The sequence below is a fragment of the Leptonotus elevatus genome, chromosome 17, assembly GCF_054856555.1.
Source record: "Leptonotus elevatus isolate MCC_2025b chromosome 17, RoL_Lele_1.0, whole genome shotgun sequence".
Taxonomy (NCBI): domain Eukaryota; kingdom Metazoa; phylum Chordata; class Actinopteri; order Syngnathiformes; family Syngnathidae; genus Leptonotus; species Leptonotus elevatus.
In genome coordinates, this window is record NC_141255.1 from 8008166 (window position 1) to 8020188 (window position 12023).

General features: G+C 39.3%; 2 protein-coding genes and 1 long non-coding RNA gene across 3 annotated transcripts in view; 2 read left to right on the plus strand and 1 right to left on the minus strand.

Moving 5' to 3' along the window:
• The window catches only part of LOC147159602 (uncharacterized), a 1343-nt gene extending 604 nt beyond the window's left edge, over window positions 1-739 (minus strand). The window contains exons 1-2 of the long non-coding RNA XR_015090551.1: window positions 104-739; window positions 1-12 (exon numbers count right to left, since the gene is read on the minus strand). The exon at window positions 1-12 is cut by the window's left edge and continues 151 nt beyond it. This is a non-coding gene — a long non-coding RNA (uncharacterized LOC147159602). The remainder of the gene's footprint in view (window positions 13-103) is intronic.
• A 3523-nt stretch (window positions 740-4262) lies between these two features.
• Window positions 4263-6050, plus strand: LOC147159603 (uncharacterized). Its single transcript, XM_086060262.1, has 4 exons — window positions 4263-4565; window positions 5211-5282; window positions 5392-5625; window positions 5929-6050. The coding sequence occupies exons 1-4, from the start codon at window positions 4446-4448 to the stop codon at window positions 6040-6042; spliced, it is 540 nt and encodes a 179-aa protein (XP_085916388.1). The 5' UTR covers window positions 4263-4445; the 3' UTR covers window positions 6043-6050.
• Window positions 6051-7731: 1681 nt separating this feature from the next.
• On the plus strand, window positions 7732-10206 carry ifng1 (interferon gamma 1). The gene is made up of 4 exons (XM_086059069.1): window positions 7732-7866; window positions 8000-8071; window positions 8915-9163; window positions 10060-10206. Exons 1-4 carry the CDS (start codon window positions 7747-7749, stop codon window positions 10204-10206), a joined length of 588 nt encoding a protein of 195 aa, XP_085915195.1. The 5' UTR covers window positions 7732-7746.
• Window positions 10207-12023: the final 1817 nt, after the last annotated feature.

Below are 12023 nucleotides of genomic sequence, written 5' to 3' on the forward strand. Positions count from 1 at the left end.
ACACTCCTCGACCTTACAAAGAAAAAAGGATACAACAGAAATATTTCATTATAACAATAATGAAAACTAGACCCATACTAAAGAATATTTTACCAATACTCACCTTTGAATTAATTAATATATTTTATGGTGAAGCCATTCTTGTCTTTACCTAAGGATGAAAAGTATGCTACCTCTTCTTTGGGTTTAACTTTTGCCCTCTGTGGCCTCATGACTGACATGTCTCACTGAAGATAATGATCTAAAGCTATAGAAAAAAATGAGTTTCAATCAGTTTGATAGGTAACTTGTTGCAGATGTCTTGAAGTTGACTTTCAGTGTACCATAATAGCCTGTGCAGTGTGCAGTAAATGTGCCAACGAAAATAAAATACAGTGGATAGCACAGCTCTGCTAAATATTTGCATAAATTAAATGTAATGAACACTAACAGACTTTACTGAAATATTTCTATTGAAAGAACAAATTTAAGTAAACACAAATGCAGCAATTTACCAATACTTCATTTATACTGTACTGGTAATACTAAGCCATTGTATATTTTCACATCAAAAACCAGTCTGTTATTGCTTTCCTCTTAAAAATTGCAATTAGCATTCATCTTACTCAACAGACGGTTAGCTCTGCTATGCTAACCGTCGCTAACAGAAGCGTAGCAATTCTAAATAATTAGCTGCATCCATCATAATCAACAGATGGTTAGGTATGCTAACGTAAGCTTAGCTGCACTTACACTGGACTTGCATTTAAATCATTTTCGCGAAAGAGGGAGCAATGTACACAAGCGACCAACAACAACAGGAAAAATTCGAGCTTCAAACCTACCTCATTAGCACAGCTACACGCCATCACATCTCGTGAAGTAAATAGAGCCGGGGGCGGTTCTCTATCGGGGCTGCTAGATGACGTCACTTCCGTACTCAGGGCAATATAATAAATCCCGTTCAAATCAACAAATTGGTTCAGTCGTTGGATTATGAACTTTGTTGATAAGAGTGGCTATTGTTCTATGATTTACAGTGTCAATAAAAAAAAATAGATCACATTTAAAATGAACCCCAAAGGCTCATATATTAAATGAATTACCACAGACGAAAACAAAGGATATTATTGCTAGAATTATAGATCATTTTGTAATCATAAAATGTGATTTCAGTTTCAGTTTTTTAAAAAGGTTTTTTTTTTCATTAACGAAAATGTTTTTTTGCTTTAGTAAATAAAATAACCTTGCTGCTGTCATACAGTTGCTGTCCGAGGATGTTTTAGTACTATACTTTAGTAATGGATGCATGTGTTTTTTGGCAAAATTGTGAGCGAGCCCAATTCCTTGGCTGAGAAGCAACCCTGCAAATGAATGGTCACATGACGCTTTCCTTTTGGCATGAAGCAGGACTGATGGTAGCGCTCACCTTTTCTTCTCCAGACAAGCATTTTTCCGGATGCCCCAAACATTTGGAAAGGGGGTTAATCAGAGAAAATAACTTCAACTCTTTTTTTCTTATTTTGGTCTGTATTTATGGAATCCCCTTTTCACTGGTCACACCAGGCCATCCTCCAAAAGTCTTACTCCCTCACCATGGGTGTAGATGCACTCATACCTGCTTACTGCCATTCCTGAGCAAGCTCTACACTGGTGGTGATGTCCTTATCCCGCAGCTGAATCAACTTTGGGAGATAGTCCTGGCATTTGCTGGATTTTCTTGGGTGCCCTGAAGCCTTCTTCACTTAAAGTTTGTAAGGTCACTAAAGGAAATTACTTTAATTTTCATGGCAAATAGGGACTTTGCAATTCATCTAATCACTATAACATTCTGGAGTACATGCAAATTGCCATCATAAAAAAACAATAATAATAAGTCAGCACTGGAGATTTTTAGAAAATCAATGTCATTCTCAAAACATTTGGCCACTGGTGTACAGAAAGATGTTACATTGTAAAGGCAGGGTGGGATGTTAAATGATGAATCAATATACGGCACTGACAGTTTCTCTGTCTTTGCCTCCAGCTGTTCAAAGTGATGTGATAAACAGCTGTTAACCATTGTATATTTTCAAATAAACAACCACTGCAAGAATTAAATGCTGAAATATATAATTAAATGTCATAGTGTATTTCATTATTTAATTTATCTACTTAGGAATTGGTGGCTGCAAAAAAAAAAAAAGGCTCTGCGTCTACAGACAAACATTCACAATACACAGCATTTTGAGAAAAAACTGAATTATGGGGACATGTGCGTAATTGTGGGGACAGGTGACGGTCAGCCAATCAAATGCTGTGAAATATACACTGGTGTGAATAATTCATGAAGTGGTGCATTACGAGGACCTTCCTACAGGGGGCGTCATCAAATACACAAAAATACACAAATTCATGTAATTATGGTTTACAAGGACATTGGCTAAAACTTTGGATTTAAGCCTTCTACAGCCCTAGAAGCACTTCTGCATTGAATGAATTATGAGGACATGGGCTGTGTCCTCATAATTCAAAATGTCCTCGCAGTGTTGCGTGTATTCAGGTGACATGTCCTCATAATACACAAAGGCAAACACACACACACACACACACACACACACACACACACACACACACACACACACACACACACACACACACACACACACACACACACACACACACACACACACACACACACAAGTGCACTTCAAGCCCCACCACAAACCACTGTTGCGGACAGCAACATATAACGTTTATGTTCATGACATTTGGACTCCCATGCTCGCTTTGTACAATCAAACCGAACAGAGTTTAAAAAACAACAACACATTTGTATTGAAATAATAATTGAATTTACTTTTGGTATTGAAATTAATTTCCATAATCCAGCTATAGAAATAGTAGAAAAGAAGACTGAAAGATAAAATCACTGGAATGTAAATCATGGAAAAAGAATCTTGTTATGAGCTGATCGGACTCTTTTTCTTTTTTTGTTGGCATGGACGCCTATTGCTGCTGCAACAGAAGAAAAAATAAATAATTTGATCGAAGTATTATAGAAGAGCAGCATAGTTATGTAGCTGGTCATTGTGATTTAAAAGACACAAAAATAACTTTTAAGTGTCAAACTGGTAACATTAAAACGTGACATTTATTTATTTATTTTCATGGGGGGGAGGCGTTTAAAGAGCAGTCTGGGTCATTAACTCATTCACTGCCATTGACGGCTGTAGACGTCAAAAATTCATTTGAAATATTTCTATTAGTTTAACATTTTTTTTCCACCTTTGTTAACAATAGTGTGAAAACCTAGATTTTTTTTTTTACTGTTCATTTACAACAGATATAAAATTTGTGATTAGTCGTGAGTTAATTATTGAAGTCATGCAGTTAATTACCATCAAAATTTTTAATTGCCTGACACGATTTAAAAAAAAGAACAGACGTCAGGCGATTAAATTTTTTAATCATAATTAATCGCATGACTGTTATGTTATATATGTTCTAAATGTACAATAAAAAGAATTCTAAGTTTTCATGCTCTTGTTAACAAAAGTGGAAAAATGATAAACTAATAGAAATAGTTCATATGAATTTTTGACGTCTATAGCCGTCGATGGCAGCGAATGAGTTCAACTTCAGCAAAGACAACTCACAAAGTGCATCGGTCAACGCTCAACTGCGTGTGTGCGTGTGTGTTATTTATATAACAATTTATTGATGGGTCATCTGTGATGAACTATATGATGGAAGTGTAAAAAAAGCGATAGAGTGAAGAAAAGAGGTGTAGTAGTGATTCATGAAGCCTTTTTTTGGACTTTCGGTGGAAACAAAGTTGGCGTTGCGGCTGCTGAAAGTAGCTCAGCTGTCCGCCTTGTGGCCTCTTTAGCCTTTAGCCATTTAGCAGCACACGCACGCACACAACCGCAATGGGAAGCTCACTAACTAGTAGCTTAGCTTAGCTTGACTTGTTATGCACATATGCACAATCATGTGCACACACATATTGGTACTAACTAGCATCTTAGCATAAGTTTACTTGCGTCACATACACACATCAATGGGTCAATACTGTCTCAGAGTTTGGGGTCTTGACAAAACTTTTTAGAACCACACACGCGTCATCCTGGACCTGAGGCTTCCGCGAAAACTGATGAAAACCACGGTGACCCGGGAGTGTCCTCCCCAAGATGAAGGTGAGTGGAAATGCCATCAAGGAAGGCCCTACATGTGTGTGTGTGTGTGTGTGTGTGTGTTTGTGCGCGTGTGCGTGAATTTCTGAGCAGAAGCATAATTCAGAGGAAGATTCTGGTATTTTCTGCCGAGCAGCCACAGACCACAATGAAGCAAAAGACGCGTATAAAAGATGCAAGAGGCGCTCAGCAAATTGACCTGAAAACTTGTCGCCGTCTCTCAGGGCTCATCATTCGTCTCTCGTCTCTCACAGCACCCGCCTCTCGTCTTTGGTCACTCTCCTCGCCGTCATGTCGTCGCCGTGTCGTCTGGGCCTACTGGTCCTGCTGGGTGCTCTGGTGGCACGGGCCAATCCCGTGGACTCGCATCCCGAACTCAGGAAAATCCTGGAGGACATCTCCAGAGATGTGGTGAGCTGATGGCGTCCCTCAGGGATCATGCTTAGAGCCACTTCACTTCATTCGACTTTTACTGCCATCATTTGTTTGTATTTTTCAGCATGTTGTGTGTTTTTCAGGCAACTCGAGTAGACTTTTGTGTTTCAGCTTGTATATTTCTGAGTCTCAGCATGTGAACATCATAATAGTGGTCTGGGGCCGCCTGGTCTCTCCAGGACCTGGCCGACTTTCACTAATTAATAGTGAGTTAACTAGTGAAGTCATGTGATTAATTACGATTATTTTTTTAATCGTAATTAATTGCATTACTTTACTAGTTAACTCACGATTAATCACAAATTGGATATCTGTTCTAAATGTACAATACAAAAATTCTAGTTTTTGATACTCTTGTTAACAAAAGTGGGAAAAAAATTTAAACTAATAGAAATAGCTCAAATGAATTTTTGACGTCTATAACCGTCAATGGCAGTTAATGAGTTAATAGAATAATGGCAAGAAAGTGAAAAAAAATCTGGATGGATTTTTTTTCCCCCTGGCACTCTCTTGCATGTGTGTCAGCATGAATGTTAACATACATATTTTTTTTGTGTGTTGCCTCATGTATGTTCACATGCAGCGTTTTTCAGCATGTTTACAAGTATTGTGTGTTATCAGGATCTGAAGAGCGTGAACATCAGCACTCATCCTCCCTTCGACGATGTCATCAAGAGCATCAAAGCGTGTCAGGTAAAAATAAAAACCCAAACACGGAGACCGGTTTCATCAGAGAATCGAACCCGAGGTCATCGGGTGGCGGGCCACAGCGCTGACACGTTTGTTTTTCCGCTCCCCGCAGAACCGAGAGGCGGTCAATCTGACCAAGTCGACGTTGGAGGTCTACGTGCGCATATTGGACAGCATCCTGAACAACGCCACCTTGCTGACGGACATACCCGATGACGGCAGGCGTGAGCGCCTGAGGCACAATGTCAGCCAGCTAACCAAAAAGCTGCGCCACCTGAGCGCCATCCTGGCGCGTCCGCGCTGCCCCGACACCAGTACAGTCCTCCAGAAGCTCACGCAACTCAAGGTGAGGCCTACGGAATTATTATTTTTTTTAATCAAAAGATTACATTTTTAAATGATTGCTAATATATGTATGAACAATAATGTAGGAATATGAAAAAATATGTATACACACATCTTCATACTTGAAAAAATAATTAACATATTTAAAAGTTAAATGAAAATAATTTAGCAAATTATTAAACAAAATAAGAGCTACAAAAATAACAATAATTTAAAATATAATTACGTGATGAAAATACATATCTTAAAATTCATCTCGAAAACTATAATAAGACATTAGAACAAAATTTGTGCGTGTGTGCAGGTGGATGACGTGTTGTTCCAAAAGAGGGCGCTCTCTCAGTTCCTGGAAGTGTACAACATGGCAGCTGTGATTGGCTCTCGCTCTGTGGCCCCACCCATCAAGGCCTCACCGTGAACCGTTTTCCGCCTTTTATTCTTCTTCTAATTTATTCCTTTATTTAATCCCATCCTGTACTTTAATTTATTCTTGTTAGGGGAAGCGACAGAAACATTGTTGATTGGTTCTTTCATCATCATTTTATTTATTTTTTTGTGGAGCTTCATTTAAATAAAAGCACATGTCCAAAATTCAAGTTTGCGCCTTGACGTTTCCTTGAAAGCAGTGATGTCACTCATTTACACATTTCTCCATTTGTGCCAGTTTCTCTTTGACAACCTATGACTCAGTGATGATGTCGTGTGCACTTTAACCTGTGATAAATTTCCCCTGTACTCTCAGGGACTTTTTGGGTCTTCCCACTGCTGCATGATGCATATTCTCCTTGATACTTTATTTGAAATTATCTTTAAGGTTGAAATCTACGGAAGCGTATTCGTTGAAATCAGCTTGGGAATCTTTAAAAATATATATATATTGCCATCGATACATAAGACAAACACAGATGATCATTACAATTAGCTTCAAAACACACACTAAATAAATAAAAAAAATCTAACAAAACAACCGCATGACTGAAGCAGATGCTATGCTAAGCTAAAGTTGCTAAATCGGCTTCATGTCATCACATTTTACACACCACATGGTACTTAGCGTGCTAGGATTAGCATTAGGATGCAGAGCTAATTGCTAAGCTAGCAGCCAGAGTTAGTAACTCTGCTCCCGTTTGAACGTGTGACACATTGCATGAGTTTAGCTTGTTAGCATTAGCATACAGAGCTAATTTCTACACGTTTGTCTACAAATAACCTGGACTTGTTATGCTGCCTCCTCGCCATAGTGAGAAGTGAAATCACCGGCGGCCATCTTGTGTTGCTATTGGCTGAGCGTGCCTAACTCCGACTACTTTCTGTCTCCACGGCAAAAAAATTCCACGGCGTTTGGCATACAGTTGTACCAATAATTCTGGCAGAAACGATACATGCACATTACATCAGGAAGAACGCGATGATCAATTTTCTCTCATAAAGTAGCCTATATTCAGAAAGAGTTGTCTGCATCATGTTGTCAGAACTGTCACTTAATTCTTTGAGAGCCTGAAATTACCCCATACTGGCGTCAAACATGCACAGAAATTGAGTAACTGTGGCAACGCAAGATCCAAGCTAATTTTAGACATCTTTTGCTGCAACTAACAGGAATGTCCGAAATGCTGTCTGGGTTTAGCATATTAGCATTAGCATACCGAGCTAATTGCTAACCCAACATCCAGATAACATTTGGAACTTTGCGTGTTTAGTGTGTTAGCATTAGCATTCGCGCAATTGCTCGAATGGAATCGCAACAGTGCAAGAAATTCAAGAGAAGTTCTTCTAAACCTCATCACTTCCTTTTTGTTTCGAGTCCAACGCACGCACACGGACACACGCCTGTGTATATATCATGTCTGTTGTGCATTGTGTGGTTGTAGGTTGTGCGTGTGGGAGACCCCTCACCTTGTCTTTCTGTGAACTTTGGTGATTTAAAGGAAATTCTCAACCACATTTTCACACTTAAATCATCACAATGTGTGTGTGTGAGCATGTGTAAGCGTGCTATCTTTTAAATGCGAGACGTCGCCGACAAGGCAACACTTCTTCACATCGGCAGCTCTACCGGCACCGAGTCAAGGTCCGGTTTGGGAATTGGACCTGCAACACACACACACACAAAGAGTTGAGGATGGTTGCCGTGGCGAGAGCGATGCTTGGAGTGTGCGTGTACTTGTGTTTCTGTCGAGTCAGGACCTCTCATGTCCCCTTGGAGATGAACAGAACCATTCAGAACCTACTGCAACTTTATGTGAGTACACACACACGTGCTCTAAATTGGCCTTAATGGACTCACCTTGTTGCTTTTTCATGACTGACAACTTAATTTTATTGTGTGCGTGCGTGTGTTCATGTCATGTGTAATTGTGTGTTCGTGTTTGCAGAAGATCCCGCCAAAAGAACGTTTTAACGGCCGTCCGGTCTTCTCCAGAGAAATCCTGGGCACCAAAATGGAGGTAAAAATACATTGTTAGCCTATCTTAGTGTAACCCTAAGATGTTGTGGTTTCTCGCGGGCTACAAATAGTTGAGAGTTTATGATGTTTTCTGGCGTCTTCCTGCTAAATTATCTAGACAGGCAGGACAGGATTCAAGCACGTCTCTCTTTATTTCTCTCTCTCTCTCTCTCTCTCTCTCTCTCTCTCTCTCTCTCTCTCTCTCTCTCTCTCTCTCTCTCTCTCTCTCTCTCGAACGAGGCTCGCTCGGTTACACCTCTCTCTCTTTTCAGCTCATGACATGCGCAGTACACAAAACACCTGAGGTGTAACTAAAATACAAAAACAATCATTCACTAAACAAATATATGTCAATTACAAGTACATAAAAATGCACATTGGCAAACAACGTGTTACATTAGCTTAGCTGAGTTCAGCATTGTGACAATTGTCGCTAAACGCAACACGACATTGTCGCACAACAACACAGAAAAACAAAATGTCTGTGGGTCATTTTATGTTACGCGTGCGTTTAGTCGCTACTGACTATTCTTGCTGCTTTTAGTTTCTTTGGTTCTCAACTGTTTATTGATTGCATTCTTCTTTTGCTGTTGACTATCTTCCTGAATATATGGTGTCTATTCATGTATAGTTGATGCTGGTATATTTATTTTCATTCTCAGATGCTAATAATCAGAATTTCCACCATTTATTGTTTCCATTTTACTGCGTAACGCTGCTGACTATTGCTGCCGCACGATGCCAACGATGAATCCAATTCAAATCAACATGCATGGCAATGTCGTACAATGCAATTTTCGAAATTAGGATTTGCTGACTCACAATTGATTGTCGTGTGCTTCAGGCGAAGGCCGTGCTGATGTCGGCGGTGCTGCAGACGTACGAGGAGCTGCTGGGGCGCATGTTGAAGCGGCTGCCAGGCCCAACGGTGCCAACGCCCGTCGACCACTCCGGAGACTGTGATCCCGGGTCGAACATGGCCGCCCGGGCCCATCTGTACTATTTGCTGAAGCGCGTGCAGGATCTGAGGAAGCGCCGGTATCAATCGCAGGACAAACTTCTTGACTGGCTACACAAGATCCGAGAGCTTAAGGTATAAAGCCGACCTTCTTTTCAGTATTCAGTCATTAAAATCAACTACATACAACTTATTATGCCATCTAATGTTTCCTTCCAGTTTGTCCTTCTTATTGTATTGATTTTTTGCCTTTTAAAAATATTTTCTGCCCAATTTTTTGGGGTTTGTTTTTCACTGTTTTAGTTTAGCTTCCTCGACACCCTGTAAAGTGTCCTTGGGTGTCTTAAAAGGCGCTGATAAACATGATTTATTATTATTATTATTAGTAGTAGTATTTTATGCTACGATGATACATGAACTGCATGTTATTGGCCTCTTTAGCCTTTAGCCATTTAGCAGCACACGCACGCACACAACCGCAATGGGAAGCTCACTAACTAGTAGCTTAGCTTAAATAATTGGTGTTTTTGCAATTAAATATAGTTTTTTTTTCATAATTGATTATAAAAATTAGGATTTTATTATACAGAATTCAATGTACATTTAACAGTTTTGGAACATTGAGAAAGATTATTTATTTTATCGAATTTATTAGTTAAATTATATAATTAATTAATTGGAAAATGTAATATGAAAAAAAAGTTAATTATTTTACTGTTTTGTTTTTTTGGTTTTTACACATTTACTGAATTAATTACAATTAAATTCCTTAGAAATTACACAATGGAAAAAAATGTTAAATTATTGATTAAAAAAAAACATTTTTAAGTAATACACAAAATGTAAAATTGTAATCATTTTTTCTGGTGATTTTATTTTATTTTTTTCCAAACACATTTGAACTATTTCGAGTAGTCATCCGTTTTAAAAATCAAATATTGCCCATGACCCTAAGCACACGTGACCTGACGTGCCCTTTAGCCTTTGTCTCCTCTGCTGCGATGTAACTCCACCTCCTTTTCCTCCCCCAGATGGACAACCTGGTGGTCCAGAGCAAAGCATTGTGGGAGCTCCCCTGGCTGTATGAAGAGGCCAGCTTATTGGGCGATAGCATCCTGCCACTTCGCCGGCGCCGAAGGCAAACGACACGCCGCCGCCAACCACAAAATCATGTTTGACTTTATTTATTACAACACACATCGCGCACCGAGATATTTATGATGCTATTTAAAGCTTTATTTGTGATTATTTATGAGCTATTTATTTATTGGCACATAATAAAGATGTTACAATTTTATTGGCTGTTGCCATTCTTCATTACCACTTCCACAAAAATGAAAGTAAGCAGAGTGGAGGGGAAACACGCACTTGGACTTCTTAGAAGAACAATGAGAAAATTTCCACTGGCTTGGTGGGAATAATTTTTTGCGAGAGGAGGCGGCTTCCTGGACACTTACAAGAAGATGCCTCACAGGAAGTGACATCGCAGCCCGCGCGCTCAGGTCCAAAGAACAAGTGATGAAAATGTGAAAGTGTGAAGTCTGGAATGTTGATTTTTGAAGCAAAATGGTCTGCCCATATAATAAAAATAAAAAACTTGTTCAAACGAAACCTACTCAAAAATAAATTGGAGTAAAGTCAAATTCCCTTTAACAGAAGCTTAACTCAGGTTTAAAAATATTATCTAACCGGCTAGGTTAAGTTTTAATTTTAGAGGTGATGTTAAATGCTTTGTCAAATCCCATAAATGAAACACACACATTTAACTTTAACCACAGCTTGTGTGCTGCACAGTTGTGATGGGGGCGGCTGCAACCGCGATAAAGCAACCCATGACACGATGGAGAGAGAGAAGCTGAGAGTTAAAGGTTCCTCCACCTTTGTCGTTGCGTGCGCGTGTGCGCGTGTGCGTGTGTGCGTGTGTTTCGCTGTGAGTCAGCAGCGGGCACAGGAAAAGGAAACAACTTGTTGCATCTCTAAAAAAATTGTCAGACATTCAGACGATGTGGAATATTTATTTGATTTGTAATCATATTTGACAGCATATGGAAATACTTTTATGCTACCACTTTTTTGGTGCCCTCTCAACCTAAAAAAAAAAATGTGGCACGGAAATGTAAGTGTCAATGTTTCCGTGAAAATAAGATGACATTGGTGACCGGAAAACGCAGCAAGACATCATGATGCACAATGCACATCCCCCCCTCCCCCCTACTTCACTAAAATTAAAGTAAAAGCAAAGGAGGTCGGGCACGGTGACAAGGGGAACTCCACAAGCACGTCACAGGTGACAAATTAATATCATCGTTGTCATGTATGCACTCGTTCACTTTACAAAACCATCAAATTGACAATAGCATTTCGATTATCGTGCCTGTAGTCTGCTGTATTGTATAATGTCGTGCGTGTGTGTGTGTATTACACAACGTGGCACTTTTTTATTGACACGTTCAACATGACATTTTTATTATGGAGCTTGTTATGCGTGTGTTGTGTTTTGTTGTGTGTGTTATGATGTGTTGTTTGTGTTGTAAACGTATTTGTGTGCTGTGTTGTATTTTTTAATGTGTTGCGTTTATGTAGTTTGTGTTCTCTGTGCGTGCTATCGACGTGTTGTGTTTGTTTTGAGTGTGCATTGTTTTGTTTTGCATACGTTGTGTTGTGTTATGCTACGCGTGTCAGGTTGTGTTTTGCTGACATCTGGTGGACACGAAATGAAGCACTGTACAAAGACAACTGCGTGTGATTAAATAATCTTGTATTTGACGTGAAATGCTGCTTGTATTTTATATAAAGTTAATTTTGTGCTATAAAAATGTACTTGTTACTAAGTTGGTAGGTATATGTAGGTATATGTTTCTGTACTCCGTTTTACACTCCAGTCCAGTTGTTGGCTGTATGTAATGCACCCAAATTAAGCTGGTTACTCAACCGCCATTAAAAACCACAGAAGAAGAACAGCTCGGTAAACAAAACTTTAGGCGGCAAATTGAAA

Excerpts from the sequence above, each read along its gene's own strand:
- LOC147159603 (XM_086060262.1), top strand. The coding sequence starts at position 4,446 with ATGTCGTCGCCGTGTCGTCTGGGCCTACTGGTCCTGCTGGGTGCTCTG. Across the intron at positions 4,566-5,210 it reads AGGACATCTCCAGAGATGTG|GATCTGAAGAGCGTGAACAT; the intron begins GTGAGCTGATGG and ends GTGTGTTATCAG. Across the intron at positions 5,283-5,391 it reads AGAGCATCAAAGCGTGTCAG|AACCGAGAGGCGGTCAATCT; the intron begins GTAAAAATAAAA and ends CGCTCCCCGCAG.
- ifng1 (XM_086059069.1), top strand. The coding sequence starts at position 7,747 with ATGGTTGCCGTGGCGAGAGCGATGCTTGGAGTGTGCGTGTACTTGTGT. Across the intron at positions 8,072-8,914 it reads TCCTGGGCACCAAAATGGAG|GCGAAGGCCGTGCTGATGTC; the intron begins GTAAAAATACAT and ends CGTGTGCTTCAG. Across the intron at positions 9,164-10,059 it reads ACAAGATCCGAGAGCTTAAG|ATGGACAACCTGGTGGTCCA; the intron begins GTATAAAGCCGA and ends TTCCTCCCCCAG.